Source organism: Podarcis raffonei, chromosome 8 (assembly GCF_027172205.1).
Source record: "Podarcis raffonei isolate rPodRaf1 chromosome 8, rPodRaf1.pri, whole genome shotgun sequence".
NCBI classification, from domain to species: domain Eukaryota; kingdom Metazoa; phylum Chordata; class Lepidosauria; order Squamata; family Lacertidae; genus Podarcis; species Podarcis raffonei.
Window position 1 is genome coordinate 70,124,387 of NC_070609.1, and position 18,576 is coordinate 70,142,962.

Sequence of the window (18,576 nt, forward strand, 5' to 3'; positions counted from 1 at the left end):
TCTGTTAGGGCACTCACAGCCATCATAGAGAGCTGAATGAGGGATCAAATCAAAGTACCAAACACATGGATTTGTGGAACAGTTGTAGTTTGGGCAATTTGCACCTCAAATCTGGCACCCTTAATAAGTCCTAAGGTAAACACAGGCCTGCAGTCTAGGGAATACTCATAAATATTGAAGTGAGACCTCCCCAGCAGTTCCTAAACTAGGGATAGTGAATTTGTGGCCCTCAAGATGTTGTTTGGCTACGACTTACTCTAGTCCCAGCCAGCATGGTCTGTGGGTATGGATGATGGGTTGTTGTTGTTTAGTCGTTTAGTCGTGTCCGACTCTTCGTGACCCCATGGACCAGAGCACGCCAGGCACTCCTGTCTTCCACTGCCTCCCGCAGTTTGGTCAAACTCATGCTGGTGCTTCAACAACACTGTCCAACCATCTTGTCCTCTGTCGTCCCCTTCTCCTTGTGCCCTCCATCTTTCCCAACATCAGGGTCTTTTCCAGGGAGTCTTCTCTTCTCATGAGGTGGCCAAAGTATTGGAGCCTCAGCTTCAGGATCTGTCCTTCCAGTGAGCACTCAGGACTGATTTCCTTAAGAATGGATAGGTTTGATCTTCTTGCAGTCCATGGGACTCTCAAAAGTCTCCTCCAGCACCATCATTCAAAAGCATCAATTCTTCGGCGATCAGCCTTCTTTATGGTCCAGCTCTCACTTGGGAGTTGTAGTCTAATAACACCCAGAGGACCATGACTTTCTCATATCTGTCTTAAAGTAGTATGAAATAGATATGAACATATTGGCTTGGTTCACACATCATGGAAAGCCAAACTATGTTAACCAGGACCATGCAAACTTCTGGAATCCTGAGAGGGGCTTGCAGCTGCTTTGCTGCTCACCTGTCTTTTTTTCTCCCTCACTGTGCTGAACTAAGCCAAGGTTTGACATAAGAAGTCTGGAGTTGAATAAGGGTTTGGGGGAAAATACATTTTGCCTTGGCTATTTGAAAATGCGGCAAATGTAAATACGTTGAGAACTTACAAATGAGTATTCACTTTCACTTACAAACTTCACTGACAAAGAATGGACTTGATGAGTCATTGCCTTATCCTGTAACAGCAGCAATAAATAAAAATATATACTTCCCTAAATTTTGTTCATCCTGTTGCCTTTTTCTGTTGTTTTCTCTTGTTTTGAATGACTTTTCTTGCGGAACTTAGTGACTCATGGAATTGCAGTTGTTTTGCATGCTGCTGTGGATTAAAGGTTTGAGAGTGTGAAGCAGAAAGTTGCTGCTTCAAATTTCACCGCTGCCATGAACCTAACTAGGTAGACTTAAGCAAGCCACCATTTTCTTAGCCTTAGCTTTCCTACCTGTAACATTGAGATGGTGATCTGTCTTACTATGCATTGTGCATCAAGGATGGAGAACCAGTGGCCCTCTAGACGTTGCTGGATTACAGTTCCCATCATTTCTGACCTTTGGCCATGCCAGCTGAGACTGATGGGAATTGGAGTCTAGGGCCACTGGTTCTCCATCCTATTCTCCATAAACATTGGCTACTCATGACTACTCTGGGGTATCTTGGCTCCTTTAACATGTGAATAGATAATATGAAGCTGCCTTTATATTTAGTCCATCTAGCCCAGGATTGTCTGCTCTGCTAACAGAGCAGGAACTGTCTCCATTACTTCTTACCCAATCCATTGTAACTGGGCGATTCCATTTATGATGGACCTCAAAATGAACATAGATTATGTTTGAAATTAACTCTGTACCAAAGTTGAAGGATTCAATATAGACAGAATGAATGGCAAAACAAACAGACTTTTGGATCAACATGGAACAAGATATTTTTTCATTGGAAACCAGCACGCCTTTTCCAGGCAGTTCGTGACACTGGAGAGATTCCTCCCTGGAGAGGTTCCAGCTGGTTATAAAAAGAGTTTTTTCACTAAGGTGTGTGAGAGGCATTAGTAGGATTATCACCTTTGGATGTGTTGGTGTAATTTGTTCTATGTACATCAGCTTTCCCCATCCTGGTGCCCTCCAGATGTTGAGGACTACAGCGCCCATCAGTTCCAGACATCATGGTTGCTTAAGTTGTAGCCTAGAACACAAACTGTATGTATTTTCCCATGAGTGTAGAATCAGTCTTATCCTATCTCTGTAAAATTATACATCAGCAGGACTTCCAGCTGTTCTATCTGGTGCAGAGCTAGTGTAACATAGGTTTAAAGACTGGCCAGTCTCTGGTTAAAATCTCTTCTCTGTATGAATTCACCACATGGCCTTAGGCAACTTACTGTCTCTAGCTCTCTTTTAACTTCCCAAATCGTGGACAGTTCAACCATTTGCTGGAGCAAATTGAGTAGGACCATCAAGGACTTTATTGAGACAATAATGAAATCCCATCCTGTGGTGTTCACAGTCACTAACACCTGCACAACTGTATGAATGAAGTCCCTCCACAATAACTTTGCCTCCCAAATTACTAATAATGTAGAACTAAGCCACAACTTGGAGGGGGATAGGAGGCAGGAGATTTATGAAAAACTTCACAGCCCATGAAACCCCACCTGCCTGGGCCAGACTTGGATGTCTTTTTGTGGGTTGTCAAGACATTTTCATTCCACCAAGTTTTTATTTTACAGTGGTACCTTGGGTCAAGAACTTAATTCATTCTGGAGGTCCGTTCTTAACCTGAAACTGTTCTTAACCTGAAGCACCACTTTAGCTAATGGGGCCTCCTGCTGCTGCTGTGCTGCCGGAACATGATTTCTGTTCTCATCCTGAAGCAAAGTTCTTAACCCGAGGTACTCTTTCTGGGTTAGCGGAGTCTGTAACCTGAAGCGTCTGTAACCTAAAGCGTCTGTAACCTGAAGCGTCTGTAACCCAAGGTACCACTGTACTTACCAATCTTTTATTAATCCTGTTTCTGGATTTGTTTTATTTGTTTAATCTTGTTTTAATGCTCTGATTTTAATAGTGAAGATATAGTAATTGTTGTAAGCCACTTTTTGGGCGGGGGTGTGTGGGCCAAAAGGTGGTATATAGTTTGTGTGTATGTACATATATAGTGTTGGACTTGGGAGCAAAGAGACCAAGGTTTGCATCCAGTTAATCCTTCTCAGAGTGGACCCCACTGAAGTTAACAAGCAAGTCCATGACTAAATTAGGGTGATGGAGTTCTATGGGGTGGTGCCCCCACGATGCCCTGCTTGCCTGTCCCTGTCGCTGCCACCAGGGTTCAGTAAGCAAAGCTTTAGCCGGGGGTGGAGGCAGTAATGGGACAGGCCACCCCTCCAGCCACTATGTCTCCATCAGCCAAACCTCATACAGTTGCTTTGAGGGTTTTTTTTTCTTTGCTTTGCTTTGTTTTTTAAACAGAACATCCCATCTAGTCCACCCTGAGTACTTTGGAGAAAAGGTAGGATACCGGTATGATAGACAGATATAAATAATATTGAAGAATGCAGGGCAGCTTGATTTTTAGCTCAGGGAATTCATGCATGCTATTGTTTTCACATTTTAATCCTTCCCTTCAAAATCTACTTATGCACATTACTTTTGAACTCTTTTCTTGTTCTCTATTTATTTGTTCAGCCCTCCAGAGGCTCTATAAAAAAAATAAAAAATTGTCAGATTCTTGTAAACTCTTTTATTTCTTCTAATGCTGGCAAACTATCAGGCTTCAGTTATTCTTAGTGCTAAATTATTTATCTTCTTTCCCCTCCAAGCTGTGATTTCTGAATCTTTTACTTGTCCTCTGGGAGATAAGCAAAGCCTATTTCTTGCCCCTTTACCTTCACCCCCTTTTTAAAAATCAAGCAGGAGTGTGTCTCTCTTTATGTAAGGAAAAGCAGAATAAATTATTCCTACTAAGTAGGCTACCAACGTTTATAGTACAGTTTATTCAGATGTAAGCCCCATTGGGTTGAATGGGACTTACTCCTTGGTAAGTGATTGTAGGATTGCAGCCTAAGTCTGTTATTCTGTAAACACTAGCCTGGGAGTAAGCCCCATGGAGAAATTGGATCGAGAAAACTTTCTCCCTTTCTCATAGCGCTGGAAATCTGGGACATCCAATGAGGTTGAATTTTGGAAGATTTGGGACAGACAAAATATCTTCTTTACACTGCACATTGTTAAACCTGGGTGGCTTTAAAAGAGGAGTACACAAATTCATGGAGGATAAGGTTATCAGACTGACTACAAACCATAACAGCTATGTTCTACCTGTGCCATCGAAGGCTGTATGCTTCTGAACACCAGTTGCTAGCAACCACAAGATGAGAGAGTGTTGTTGTGCTCAGGTCCTGCTTGTGGGCTTCCCATAAAGGCATCCGACTGCAAATGTGAGAATGGAATGCTGGACTAGATATGGCCCCTTTGGCCTGATCCATCAGGCTCTTTTTATGTTCTTGCATGTATAGTATCAGACTGTACACCAATTAATCAGTCAGGTGAACCATCCTGTCTCTTCCACTCTTCCTTCACATTATGAGATTAATTACTTAAAACTCATAAAAGGGTTTGCAGGGCACTGCCAATCAGCTGATTGACAACACCTGCAAACCCTTCTGCATAGCACTCTCTGAGCTGTGCAATCCCAACAAGCAGCTGATCATCAGGCTGACTGCTAGGCTGTCTCATCCCTGACCCCGGCCTGTGTGCAAGCAGAGAGGAAGAATGCGTGGGTGCACTGGCGGAGGAAGAGGCTGCGGGGGAAGCGCACCGCCCCTGGCAGCTCAATCCCGGCGGGGCGCCATCACGGCTGTCCCGCCGCCCGTGCTGGGCGCCATGCCCCCAGGACGAGTGCCATGTCCCTATGGGCGGTGCGCAGTGCCCCAGGACACGTTCCACGCACCCAGGACACGCGCCAGTCCCATCCCTGCCTGCTCTCTGCCCCCAGTGCCGGAGCATGAAGCTCTGCCACTGCATGGGTGGGATGCCCAGTGGCCACCGCCGGCTACAGGCCAGGGACAGCCGGGTGGCCACTCACCTGCTACTGCTCATGATCCTGCACCGCAGGTTCTGATGCTGGACAGGCCTCAAATGGCAGCTGCCGAGCTGTGTGGCAGCCAAGTCCTAGCTGGCACCATTACTTCAAATGCTGGGACTGGACAGGGGGGGTTGTGAGTGAGGCACAAGTGCTTCATGCTTTCGCTGTTCACCGTCTGTCCCACTGACCTGCACTCCAGACACATGCGGGGGACATGCAGCGGACCTGGGGACGTGGCCCTGCAGACAAGCAAAGGCCTCTGCATACCTAGAGATGGAAGCATGATGGGCGGCATATATTGCGAAATAGTTAAATAATATGCTGCACCATCCCAAAAGAAAGTGGTGCCCAGTGCAGACCGCCCTGCCCACCCCCAGCTAGCTGGGCTACTGCACTGCCACCTGGGTGCAGAAAAACAGAAAAAAAAGAAAACGGGTTGCCATATGTCCTCAAAATTCCTGACATCTCTTAAAATTCAAAAAAACCCTCCCCCCCCCCGCCGTTTTAGGCGTCCAATTTCCTGGCATGTCCAGAGTTTTTCGGACGTATGGCAAGCCTATGTGCCACAGTATGCAGCGCAGGTGATAAGCAGTTGGCTATTGGCAGCACAGCTGAGACACTATCACCTCACTTTTTCTCCATCATCTTCTGCAGGTCTGAAGGGGAAGCTGAAGGATGGAAGGGTTCTAGAGCAAGCCATAATCAGAAAGTCACTGCAGCACCACCAGGTATAATTTCTCATTCTCAAGCTCTCTCCTCTCTTCCATATTTTGTGCAAATCACTGCTCCCCCCTCAAAAAAAATTGTTAATTTCAGGAGCAAAGTCACAGAGGTCAGGATGATGCAAGGGTGAAAAACTTGTTTTCATCAGTTCTGCACTTGAATGGTCCTGAGGGGTTTTTGTTTCAAAGCATCTTTATTTCGGTGTCTTCGCAAGGTGATTCATTCATCATTCCATGACAATTTAGGCTCCTCTGTTAAGAATCGTGATTCCCTCCATTCCTGAATTGCTGTTTGTTTGGTGGGTGCTAGCTGTAACATTATTTTTCCTGTTTGATCCAATTGTAATGAAGGTTATGGGAGCCTTTTAACTTCCCAGTCTCTGCAACACCAGTAAGTAAGCCAAGCAGTATGGGAAAGAGTTCAAAGAAACTGCAAGGTGGACTTTGATTTGGAAATTCCTAGGGCTTCCATATCCAAGGTTTATAAGAAGAAGAAGAAGAGTTTGGATTTGATATCCCGCCTTTCACTCCCCTTCAGGAGTCTCAAAGCGGCTAACATTCTCCTTTCCCTTCCTTCCCCACAACAAACACTCTGTGAGGTGAGTGGGGCTGAGAGACTTCAAAGAAGTGTGACTGACCCAAGGTCACCCAGCAGCTGCATGTGGAGGAGCGGAGACGCGAACCCGGTTCCCCAGATTACGAGACTACCGCTCTTAACCACTACACCACACTGGCTCCCAAGCCAAGACTGGTTCTCATAAGCAAGCATAAACAGCATTGGGTACCTCTGAAACGGCTTTGAGCTTCCTATTCTACTGTGCAGTCCTAATCTTGTCTACTGAGAAGTAAGTCCTAATGAAGTCAATGAGGCTTACTCCCAGAAGATCAGTGGACTTAGGATTGCAGCCACATATCTTGTAAATAAGAGAGTGCCTTTGCCTACTGCCCCTGACTTTCAGTATTTATTTAAAAGCATTTATAAGGAAGGGCATTGCACTATACAGGGGCAATAGCAGAAAATGCCTGTTTTTGGGTCATGGCCCTAGGTATTCTATAGGGCGCAGTGCCACAGGTAGAATTTCCACATATTATCTAAAGTCATGTTCTGAGTGCAAAATGGTTACCAAAGTTAATGCCATTAACTTTTAACTCATCAAGCACATTTTGAAGATGGTAGATGAGAAGCCAGATAGCAGCCTGTTCAGAGGCTTAGTAAGGGCAGCAGGCTAGGCAGAAGAGTGTCCTTGCACTGTGCCTGTAAAGTAAAGGGCACTTGGCCACCAAATATTTCTGGTGGTAGCTGTAGAGAGAAAACCAGGCAAGCAACATTAGCCAGAAACAACCAGCAGGATTTTTGTATAACAATTTTGGATGAGAATAGTCTTCCTGAGCAGTAAAAGGGAATGTTAGAATAGCCTTCAGCCATTCTTTTCTCTCCCCCAGGGTGCCCAGAAAAATCATGTTAGCTGCCCTGCCAGCAATACTACTGTGGTAACAAGTGGCTGAGTGAGGCAAGAATGGTACTGGGGCTGGCTGATGATATTCTGCTTGCAAGGGGAGGGGGAACAACACATCAGAAAAACAGAGTCAATCCTGCACAGATTCTGCCCAAACTTGTTCATGCATTTGGAGCCTTGTTCTTCTAGCATATTATATGTGACATACAGAGCTTTGATTTTTGTCCCTTGCACTGATCTTGGCAAGTGTTTTTTAAAAGTCATATTGTCCTGCTTTTGCGAGTGCTGGTTCCTATATAGACGCTGAGCCCAGATTCCATATTGATAGCTGCAACATGACGTTCTTTTCTCCCTGTTTTTTAAATGTCAGCCTGTTTTTGGAACAGATGGGAGGGGAAGCGAGAGAGAGGAAGGCTCGTGTACACAAAATCCTAACTGCAACCTTCTCAAAGTGTGGGGCGGAACAGCTCACACATACGCACATGATAAGTGAGATGGTGGGGAGGGTTTTTTCCTATTATTATCTTTCTGTCCTGGCTCTTGTTCCTGGGGCAGGTTTGGCCATATAAGAGAAAAAGACCATTCATGGGAGATTGGTAGAAATGTATTTTAATCATGAGAGCTTAATGGAACCATCCCATGTTCTGAGGCAGTAAACCACTAAATAGCACCTGTTGCCTTCGTTCCCTGCTTTTAGACTTCCCAGAAGCCATATGGCCAGCCATTGCTGCAAACAGGAAGCCAGAGTAGATGGAGCCTCAGTCGGATCCAGCAAACTGTTACTATAATTTCAAAAAAAGGTTGTTAGGTAAATGTATGGAAGGTGGAGGTATCAACCACTATTTTCCATGGCAGCTAAATAGAACCTCCATATACAGAGGCAGTCTGGCTTTGAATTGAAGCTGCTGGGGGGTCAAGCAGTGTTTGGCAAGTGGGGGGCTGCTTTCATTCCATGTTTATGGGCTTCCCAGAAGTATTAGGGCTGGCTGTTACCGAGAAGAGGAGGCTGGGGCAGAGGGACCCTTGATCTGATTCAGCAGAGTTCTCCTTGTATTCTTATTTGGGCCAAGGGGATTATCCTGTGTTTTCATTCATTCATTTTATTTTTATTTATATCACCGAATATTTATTTGAAGGATTGAGAGAAACACACGTACAAGCTTCACCCCCCAAAAAAAATGCTCCCAAAGTAGCTTACAAGGGTCAGTACTACAATCCCTGTTTTTAGGCTTACAATCTGGAAGACATGACATAGAAAGAAAAAAGAATGGGGAGGGAGGAGGAATGGCAATGGTAATGGTTCTTAACAGCAAAATTCTTATAACAGCAGCTGTAATGGGAAGCAATTCAAGGAAAGGAGGAGCCAGAAAATTGCTAGTCTCTCAGCTGAAGGAAAGCCCTGCTTTCCTTTGCTTCTTCTGCTAAATCAATGTAATGATTGCTTCTGGGTGGCAGGTAATGGAGGGAGGAGCCTGATGTCAGTGGCTTCTCAGCAGAGTTAATAGTGACCCTGCCTGGAGTCACTTATTCCATGCTTGTGCAATGGAACTCTATCAGAATCAGAACCCCCGCCGCCCCGCCCGAAAACCTCAGTTGTCACTGAAAAAGAAAGAGGAAGGGAGTATCATAATCAACAACAACAATAACTTTCTAGCCTTTTACACCTGCAAAGATCGGTAGGCTATGCCTGGTGAAATATCAGAAGCCGAAAAGAGGGATGAGCTGGTTCTCCATTAGTCAAGAGGCATAGGTTCAATTCACTGTAAAACTAGCAGAAGCTAAATAAACTATGCAAATTGTATGCAAACATACACACGCCACGTCGCATAATTTTTCAGGTCACAGAATTCACCTCTTTTTTTTCTTGGCACAAAATGTAGATTCCCCCCCCCCTTTCTCTTAGCAAATAGTATGTACAACATTTTAGAATAATGAATGAAGGGGCTATCTGCCCAGATGCCAGTTCACGATTTCTTAAGCTCTTTTATGGAATGACCATGAGTTTTTTTCACTTACGCCTGACTGTTCCCCACAAATGTTTCAGAGGGGCTTGCATATGGCTCCTTCCACTACCGCATCTTCGAGATAAGGTTTTGGTGGTGGTTGAGACCAAGCCAAGGGCTTAATGAATATGCAGCATTGGCAAGGAAATTTATTTATTCTTTATTTACTGCATTTGTATCCCACTCCCCCCCCCAAGGAGCTAGGAGGTGGGAAACATGGTTCCCCTCTCCTCATTTAATCCCCACAACAACCCTATGAGATGCTGAGAAGCAGTGACTGGCTTAAGGTCACCCAGTGAGCCTCACAGTCGAGTGAGGATGTGAACCTTGGTCTCCCAGATATTAGTCTGATACTCTAACCATTACACCACACTGACTTATATGGTTTTCATGGGCTACGTCTATTGCCTGCCAGCTCCACACAAGTTTAGATTGTAGGGAATGAAACCATCTGGCCTGGTTCTCTCTCTCTCTCTCTCTCTCTCTCTCTCTCTCTCTCTCTCTCTCTCTTTCTCTCAGCTCTGAGGAATGTCTTCCATATAAGCTGAATGCCCAAACTTGCTTCTCAAATGTTATACTCTTTGTGATCGACATCTTCTGTTTGGCAGAATCTTAGGTGGTTCCCTTAAGGTACTGTGTGCTCGCTGGGGATTGAACAGCATGAGCAAATGGATTTCCTTCCCCCACAAGGCCAACAAAAGATTGAGGGGACAGGGGAACCACTGAGGACATGTCTGCAAAGTTAAAGCTACCCACACATACTTCTCAATACCTTTCTATAAGTACTGTTCCTTAGCAGAAGCACTGACAATTAAACCACTTCGAAACCAGTTTGTTATATTGTAGAGTTTTGATGTGGGGTGCCTCTTGCTCACAGCAAGGAATTCTGGAGGGATAAGACCTGAGAAACCTCTGAGGCCCCCTCAGCTTACATATTGTTAGTTCTGAGTGGGCATTTTTTGAGACTATTTATGGGCATCAGGAAGGTAGCCAACGAAAGAAAATATCAGAGTAGATCTGTGCATGTAAGTAATTAAGGGGGAAATAATGGATTGTTCAAATGGATATGTGGAAGCAATCTCTTAATACAATCAGGAATGATCTCATAGCTCCTTTAACACAGGAATTGGAGTGGGGGGAGGAGATGCATTCCTGAGCTCACTTCTCTGTTTTTTCCAATTCATACCAAGCAAAAGAAAGAAAGAATCTCTGATGGAAAAACAATGTTGTTGATGATTGACCCTGTGGCAGCAACATACAATTTCTCTCTCTAGGGATGGGAGAGAAATTCAGTTCAGATTTTTAATGCAAACCTATCTAATCTGCATTCCCCCCAAAAATATACGTGAACAAAATCCCTTATTAAGGAACATCATTGAGATATGGGTGAAAGATAAAGGAAAAATATACCAGTAAATTCCCCACCAGCTCTGTTGGTGATGCTAGAAGATTTCCCAGTAAATTTTAAAAAGGAAATTGAAAAAAGAAGCGAAAGAAGAAAATACTTAAAATAAAGGAATGAGTGGAGAAAATGAGAAGCAAATAACAAATAAGAGAAGCTCTAACAGGAGGTAAAATAACTTGGTTTAACAGTCTACAACTGATGCAATGGACAAAGAAGCGGTTATGGGAAAATAAATGCAAAGAATATGCAAAATTTGAAAAAATGATAATAGAAAGTGGAGATAAAGAAGAAAATACAGTTATAAAAGGGAAAACCAGTGGAATTTATAAAATAGTAGTAGAAATGGAGGATCAACAAGATCAATTAAAAGAGGTGGGGAGGAAGGAGACAATAGGGCAGATAGATAGTCAAAGCTAGGGGAAAATATGGGAGAATACGTGCAAACTTTTTGGCAAAGGGTGTTTAAGGAGATAACAGAAATCACAGGGTTAAAGTTGACTGAAAGTCCAGAGGTAGCATTGTTATCAGTTTATGATGGGGTAGAAAGTTTGCAGGTTACGAAGGACTTGCTCACAAAATTATTGACAGCTGCACTAGCTATTGTAGCTAGGGAGTGGAAGGGGCAAGGTGAATATAAAATAGAAGAATGGTATAAAGAGGTGTGGGATATAGCTATTAATGATAAATTAACATGTGCTATTAAGGTAAATCAGGGAATATACAGGAGAAATTATTTTGAGGAGATATGGAAGGTATTTGTAGAATTTGTACTGTTAACGGAAAGGGGTCAAACCATCGCAAGAGGTGTTAAAATTTTGGGAGGTTGGATAGTTATAATGGAATGGTCTTGGGGGTGGGGTGCACATTTTTATTTTTATTTATTATAAATAAATACATAAATAAATACATAAAAATATGTGAACCGAAAACACAGGTATCATTGGAAATTTGTTCTTCTCTGAATTTTGTGACACAGTTCTCAAACTGCATAATGTGCATAAATATGTATATAGTATGAGAAAGCAGACATAAAAGTACCTACTTTAGCAAAAATACATAGTATTAGGGAAACCTTTTTTAAAAAATGTGCATATCAAGATGAAATGGCAAACAAAGCTGTATATAAGAAAAATTTGCACTAGAATGCTGGTGAATTTTCAGGATGACTTAAAAATAGTAATTCTCAAATTGATGCAGAAATGTGAAGAGCTGAACTTAAAACTGGGAAAATGACAAACTTAGACAAATTGAAATTGACAGATTCATCTGTCCCTTCTAGTCTTACTACACAAGAGTTGGAGGGACATGAAGGTTTTGACACTCTGATGTTTACATGGAATTCAGGATTGCACTATTCTTTTTCATGATGTCCTTGTTAGGCCTGTTAGCTTCACTTCTAAAAGCTTGAACATTTATAGTAATTAGACAATCGGAAATGTTTACTGAAGTAATAATTGCATTGCAGTTAGGAATTAAACAGAGAGAAAAAGTGGCAAAAACCTCCCATACACCTGACACTATTTTTGCAGATAATTTCTCATCAATGTGACCCAGTTCCAGTAAAACTCAATGGAAGTGCATTGACTTCAATAGGCAGCAGACTGCAACATCCAATTAAGTCCTGCTTTGAGTAGACCCATTGAAATGAATTGGTTTACGTTTGCTTAAACAATTTATATACTGCTTAACTACAATAGTCTCTTAAGTGGTGTGCATAGAAATACAACACAGAAAAGGTAAAGGTTAAGAAAACTTTAACAATAATACTTCCATTAAAATGCTGCAGTAGGTGCTGGAAGCTGAACAGGGAGGGGCTTCTGACTTTAACTGGAAGGGAGTTCCATAAAATTGAGCCCACAATACTGAACACAGGAAGGCCCCTGGTGGATCCAAGCCATGGAGGACCACTAAGAGTCATGTCCATGAATTGTATGACTAACTGTGGATACAATCCAAAGCACTCACTCTGTAATAAACCCTCTTTAGATGGGGCAGTGCTAATTTTACTCCACCCCCTCAGTATGGAGATACAAGCTGTGTAGCAGTCCAAAATGCCTCTATAACAGGCAATATAAAACATAATATAACATGCGCATATTTATTAATATTCATTTATTTATAAAATTTCTATATCACTCTTCATCCAAGGATCGCAGGGTGGTTTACAATATAAAAACACAAAAATACATAGCATAGCAACAAACAAACAAAATTAACACAAACAAACCCAGTTCGAAAGGCCATAGATGCTTTAATTAGTCAAAGGCCTGGCTATAGATGAATATTTTTGCTTGGTATCTTAAGATGTATAATGATGGCACCAGGTAATCCTCTATGGGGTGAGCATTTCACAAACAGGGAGCCACCACAGAAAAGGCCCGTTCTAGTGTTGCTGCTTTCCAGACCTCTTGCGGAGGAGGCACAGGAAGAAAGGCTTCAGATGATGATTGCAGGGTTTGGGCCAGTACATATGGGGAGAGGCAATTCTTGAGGTATTGAACCATTCAAGGCTTTATAGTACAAAACCAACACTTTGAATTGGGTCCAGAAACTGATTGGCAGCCAGTGCAGTTGGGCCGGGATTGATGCTATATGCTCAAACCATGGAGAGCAATCTGGCAGCTGAATTTTGCACCAGCTGTAGTTTCTGAACCATCTTCAGAAGCAGCCCCACATGCAACGTATTGCAGTAATCTAGCCAAGAGGTTACCAGAGCATAGAGCATAAGGTTGTTGTTGTTTTTAAGTACAATGGGGGGAGACAGAGGAGGAATGAGGGGCAGCAGAGGGAGGGGGAGAAGGAGGACAGCAGTGCTACCACCATCACGAAGCAAATGAGGGACTGCAACAGAGCCACCGTCCTGTCTTGGACAGCACAGTCCCTTGCCCCGTTCCTGCATTTCTGACTGTTGCTACAGTTGCAGAGGTGTTAACAAAGACAAAATCTCATTGCATATTTTCCCTCCGAGTTAGGGGGCTCCTAGCCCAGGTGTCCTGGCCCTCATCCAGCTCTTGGAATAACATATTCCTTCCTTTTAATCCCCATGTAATACGGATTGTGTGCAGTATTCTTTACTGCCAGGCTGGAGAACCTTCTGTAATGTTGCATTTCACACCAGAGGAAGCCCTATTTGAGCTCTGCTTCGCCCCGTACTTTAAGCCATTTGTAAAATGCTTTGACAGCCCTCAACAGAACAGCCATTGATATCGCCAGGGTTATCGTTCCTCCTCCCCCCCCCCCAGCTGCTGGCAGCACTTTCTAAGACCTGTAAGCTTTATTTGACAAAGCACCTGGCAGTTTTCATCCTAGTGTGACTTCAACAGAATGGCCTATATAGGCTGCTGGAGACCAAATGAACAATGCTGTCATGTGAATAACATAGCATTAACAGGGTGGTATATTAACATTATGTAATCTCTTAACATTTAAAAAAGCTGTTCTAAGAGCTGGCGTAGCTTAGAGCAGTAGTCTTAAACCTTTTCAGACCAGGGACCTACCTTTAACCCAAACATGCATTCGGCAACACAGTTCTTAATTTTTTAAAACCCATATATTTATATGGTGTTGGTTCTGCTGTTGTGGTCCATATTGGATCAGGCTACAACCCAGTAGTGCAGGGTGGGATGTCAAAGCAGGAGTCGGGAGGAGGGCAGAAAAAACTCACAAGGTGTCAGTGAAGTTAACAATTTATTCAAAGGAACAAAACAGCTCAGGCTTAGCAAACACAGTAACTCATCCCAGTAGGTCTTGCCCCAATGAGGCAGTTGCGAGGACTGAAGGACCTTGCCTTCCCACAGCTCTCTAAGTCTCCTCCTGCCCAGGGTCCTTCTCAAGCAACCTGAGACTTCTTCATTTTGTTTGTCTTTGCTCTTCCCTCTTCATACCACTTGGGGTTCTGGGAGACCAGGGCATTGGGGGGGGGGAAGCTGGTTGCAGCAGGAGGGGAGGACACCCTGGCTTCTTCAGCACCCTGTCTGATATCTGCCTCATGCCTGCCCCCCTCTTCTCCAGCCTCTGCTTCTACCTCCGCTTCTAAGCAGCTGTCTGCAACAGCTTCCTGCTGCTCACTAAGCCTTGTTACCTCTTCAGCTTCTGACACCTCCTCCTCCCAATCTCCCCCCTCTTCTCCCTCTGACCACTCAGTCATCCCAACAACAATCCACTGCCTCTGACCTGTCTTCCCTTGGGAGTTGCCCAGCTGGTGCCTCCCACCATTCCTCTGCATCCAGCCAGTCCATGACTAGGCATGAGGAACAGCTGACCTGAGAACCAAAAGCTGCCCTCCAGACTTCTCTGTGTCATAGAATCATAGAAGTGTAGAGTTGGGAGTGGGTAGAGGAACTAATTTAATTTTCCTCTTACAGTAGGCTACTATCGAGACATACTGATACACACACACCCATCTCTCTCCTCCATCTGAACAAGCAAGATGCATTATCAGAGTTCAAGGACACATTGCAGCCAGGCGAAAACACCCACTGAGGATGTGATGCACAGCCAGCGAGGGGTGTGGTCCGTGGAGAAGTGATGTGACTAGTGGAGAGTTCTGAGGGCCAAATAGAGAGGCCTGGAGTGTCGCATTTGGCCCGTGTGCCTAATGATCCCCACCCCTGTCCTTCAAGCTTAAAGTATCCAGGAGAAGGGCCAGATTGGCAGGTTGGAACACTGAACAGCAACAACTTCTGCTAAAGGATGGGAGTACGCTGTGGCAGTTTGTTGCAGACTCCACCTGCGTTAAACATATTTTGGAAAGCATATTGGAAATTGGGCAACAGGACTGCAGTGGGGAGGCTAGAGATCTCTTTTTTAAAGAAGGGCTCCCAAGTCGTAGCCCTCAGGAGACCTGGCAACACCAGTGGCCTCTGTCGGTTATCGGCCAGGGAGGTAACCCTTTCCAATTGAAAGGATTTTCCACATGCTGTGAAATTCCAGGTTTGTAGGAGCTTTCTTACATATTCTGGCACCAAAATATGTAGAAGATTAATGGGTCACAAAGGAGCGGTAACAGGAACTGAGCTGTTTCTAGGGCAACAAAACATTCCCCCCCACCACCACTTTTTATTCCTTATTCACTTTTATATTGTAATGATACCTGTCGCTTTGAAATTCTCCAGCCATTTTGCAGCCAATAAATGGGGCAAACAAATTTCTTTCCTGAAGGTCCTTTGTTCGTAAGCCTTCGTATTTAAACCAAGAAGGCAGCACTCCTTTCAACTAGACCTTGAATCAAATTTTGCTGCAGAGTGTTAGTGGATCTAAACTTGTCTCTCAGAGCATGTGCAAAGGGGAGCTGAATGGAAGCAGTTTTCAGGCACTGCTGGAAAACAGGTTAGGTTGTCAGGAGAGCTATGGTTTTGCTTCGAGACTAGTTCTGCCTCCTGAGTGCTTGTTTCTCAGCCTGTACATTTGAAAATGAACAGATTGCTGCAAAGACAGCAGAAGCGTTGTGTGTCCTATCCTCAACGTAACATTTCTTAAATTAAAATGCATTGCTTTTTAATAACCAGTTAGAGCGTATGGTAGCTTGTGCATGATAGCTTGCAAGTTCAGATATAGAAACTTGTTACAATAGTCATTGGCTACAGCAAGACAGGTGACACTTGCTGCTCATGTGTGAGATGACTAATTCATTCATAGTTTAAAAGCATGATCGTCTCTATGTAGTTTTCCAGGTAATTGCACTCCAGGGTCCTACTCTACAGCAAACATAGTGTAACAGTTAATCCATCCCTGTACATTAATTCCCAGCTTTTCTTTATATATTTCAGGAGAGTATGTAATTATGGTCCATGAAGTGACTTCACCTCCATTCCTAGGCCAGCATCTCCCACCTGCGTTCAAGCTCTTGAGGGTTATGCCAAAGAGAGGCAAAAGTGCAGGTTCTGAAAAGGAAACAAAAAAAGATGTTGTCAATTGAAGAAAAGAAATTGAAAGATGTGACCACGACTATGCCCAGCTGGACACAGGTGAACTATTTCCCCTTAAGAGCTGTGACAATTGATTATTAATATAATATCCCCACCCTCAACACCAATAGTTAAAATTTGATCCCTTAAAAACTGGCTATAAAATGAGAAATTTGAAGCAAAGAAACAGAAAACTTCTGGTTCTATTGGATATTCTTTCAGATGAACTGTAGTTAATTAATACTGTGTTACTATAGGCCAGTGATTCTTATTCTTGCAAGCCAGTTGCTACTTTTTACCATTATGTAAGCTGTGCATTTGAAAAACAAAAACAAAAAAACTTGATGCATGTGTGCAACAGTTTGGTCAGATAACCATGGACCATAAAGCCCAGCAAAGCAGATGGTCAACCAACAGCCAAAAACATACATCGCAGATTACATTTATGACTGCTGCACTTGCGCCCTAATTGCATGTTTGCAGCGAGATAGCTTTGCTCTTTAAAAAAGAACTCTTGATCACCCAGTACATTTTTCTTTAAAAAAATAATAATAATCGCCCACTACAAGATGGCAAGCTGAAAACTGCCAACAATCTTGAAAAGTGTCTCCTGTCATCATCGAAAGAGGATCTGAAACTGGTTTAATTATTCAAAAAATAAAGCCCCAGCTGAACAGGCCAGAAATGTATCTGAGCAATTATGGTGGAGGAGGAATGGTGAGTAGATCTGTTTGGAACATATTTGTGTCTGGCAGCAGCCGGTGTTGGAGACGCAACGTGCTCTGCCGTGTTGGATGAGCAGTTCAAGACTCAACAGTGCGTCATGGCAAAGATAGCCAAGTGAGAGTTGAGCTGCATGCAACAGTGAAGTCCTTTGGGGCTGTATCACTTCATTGTGTGTGTTAACCCATGTTTAAAAGGTTCTTGCATTGTAGGGTTGAGAAAGACCCTTGCCAGGGACCCTGGAGCATTGCTATCAGATGGAATGGGCTATACTGGGTCCATGGGCTGACTCATAATAAGACAGCCTCATATGATGAAAGGAGGCATGGCTTAGTGGTAAGAGTGTTTGCCTTAAATGCAAAAAATATCCCTGATTCAATTTCCAAGCATCTCCAGTGAAAAAGTGACAGGGTATCCTTTTTGAGGTGAGGCGCCTCAAATGTAAACAGTATTCCAGATCTGCATGACTTGGAAAACTGTGTACAGTTCTACTCAGTACTATTTTTCTAGAAAAAAAGAGGTGCTGAAACTCACCATGAGCGCCTCCCTCATTATCTTAGAGTGGCACCTACCTGAGAGGTGCTGGAACTGAGTTCCGTTGAGTTCCGACTGGGGGAAAAAGCCCTGGTTCTACTTGTTTCACTTCAAAAAGGGATATCTTACAGCTGGAAAAGGTTCAGAAAAGGGAAACTGAAAAGATCAAGGGGGTTGGAGCAGGTCGCCCATTGAAGAAATGTTACAACATTGGGGGCTTTTTAGAAAAATGGTGAGTAAGGGAGGATGTGATAGAGATGTGTAAGATTATGCATGGTGTGGGGAAAAAATGAGTAGGGAGACTTTCCCCCTCCTTTATTAATACTAAAACTTGGGGCCATTCAATGAATCTGAATGTTGGAAGTTTCAGGGGAGACTTCACACAGGGCATAGTTAAACTATGGAGTTTGCTTCTACAAAATGTAACGATGGCTACCACCTTGGATGACTCTAGCAAAGGATTAGACCAATTCATGGAGGATAAGGCTTCCAATGGCTACTAGCCATGTTGGCTATGTTCTGTCTCCAGTGGAGGAAGTCTCTGAATGCCAGTTGATGGGAATCACAAATAGGGGGAGTTGCTGTTATGCTCAGGTCCTACTTGTGGGCTTCCCATATGCATTTGGTTGGCCACTGTGAGAAAAGGAATGCTGAATTAATGGTGCATTCTGGTCTGGGCCCTTCTTGTGTTGTATCATGTTTGAAGGTACCACTGTCTCCCCCCTCGCCCCCAAGAAGACAGTCTTTTACTAATCCACAACCTCTAAGTACATATTTCCTTTTGTGTTTGAGAGATTTCGATTTTTAGCAATGAAAGACATGCCA

General features: G+C 43.5%; 1 protein-coding gene across 3 annotated transcripts in view; it reads left to right on the top strand.

The window, feature by feature from the left end:
* Nucleotides 1-17,097, top strand: part of MORN1 (MORN repeat containing 1) — a 116,544-nt gene extending 99,447 nt beyond the window's left edge. For 2 of the 3 annotated variants that reach the window (XM_053400677.1, XM_053400681.1), the window contains exons 13-14: nt 5,656-5,729; nt 16,357-17,097. In XM_053400677.1, the coding sequence (XP_053256652.1) occupies nt 5,656-5,729; nt 16,357-16,505 (223 nt within the window). In that variant the 3' untranslated portion in view covers nt 16,506-17,097. The remainder of the gene's footprint in view (nt 1-5,655; nt 5,730-16,356) is intronic. The other variant, XM_053400680.1, reaches the window with a different exon arrangement.
* Nucleotides 17,098-18,576: the final 1,479 nt, after the last annotated feature.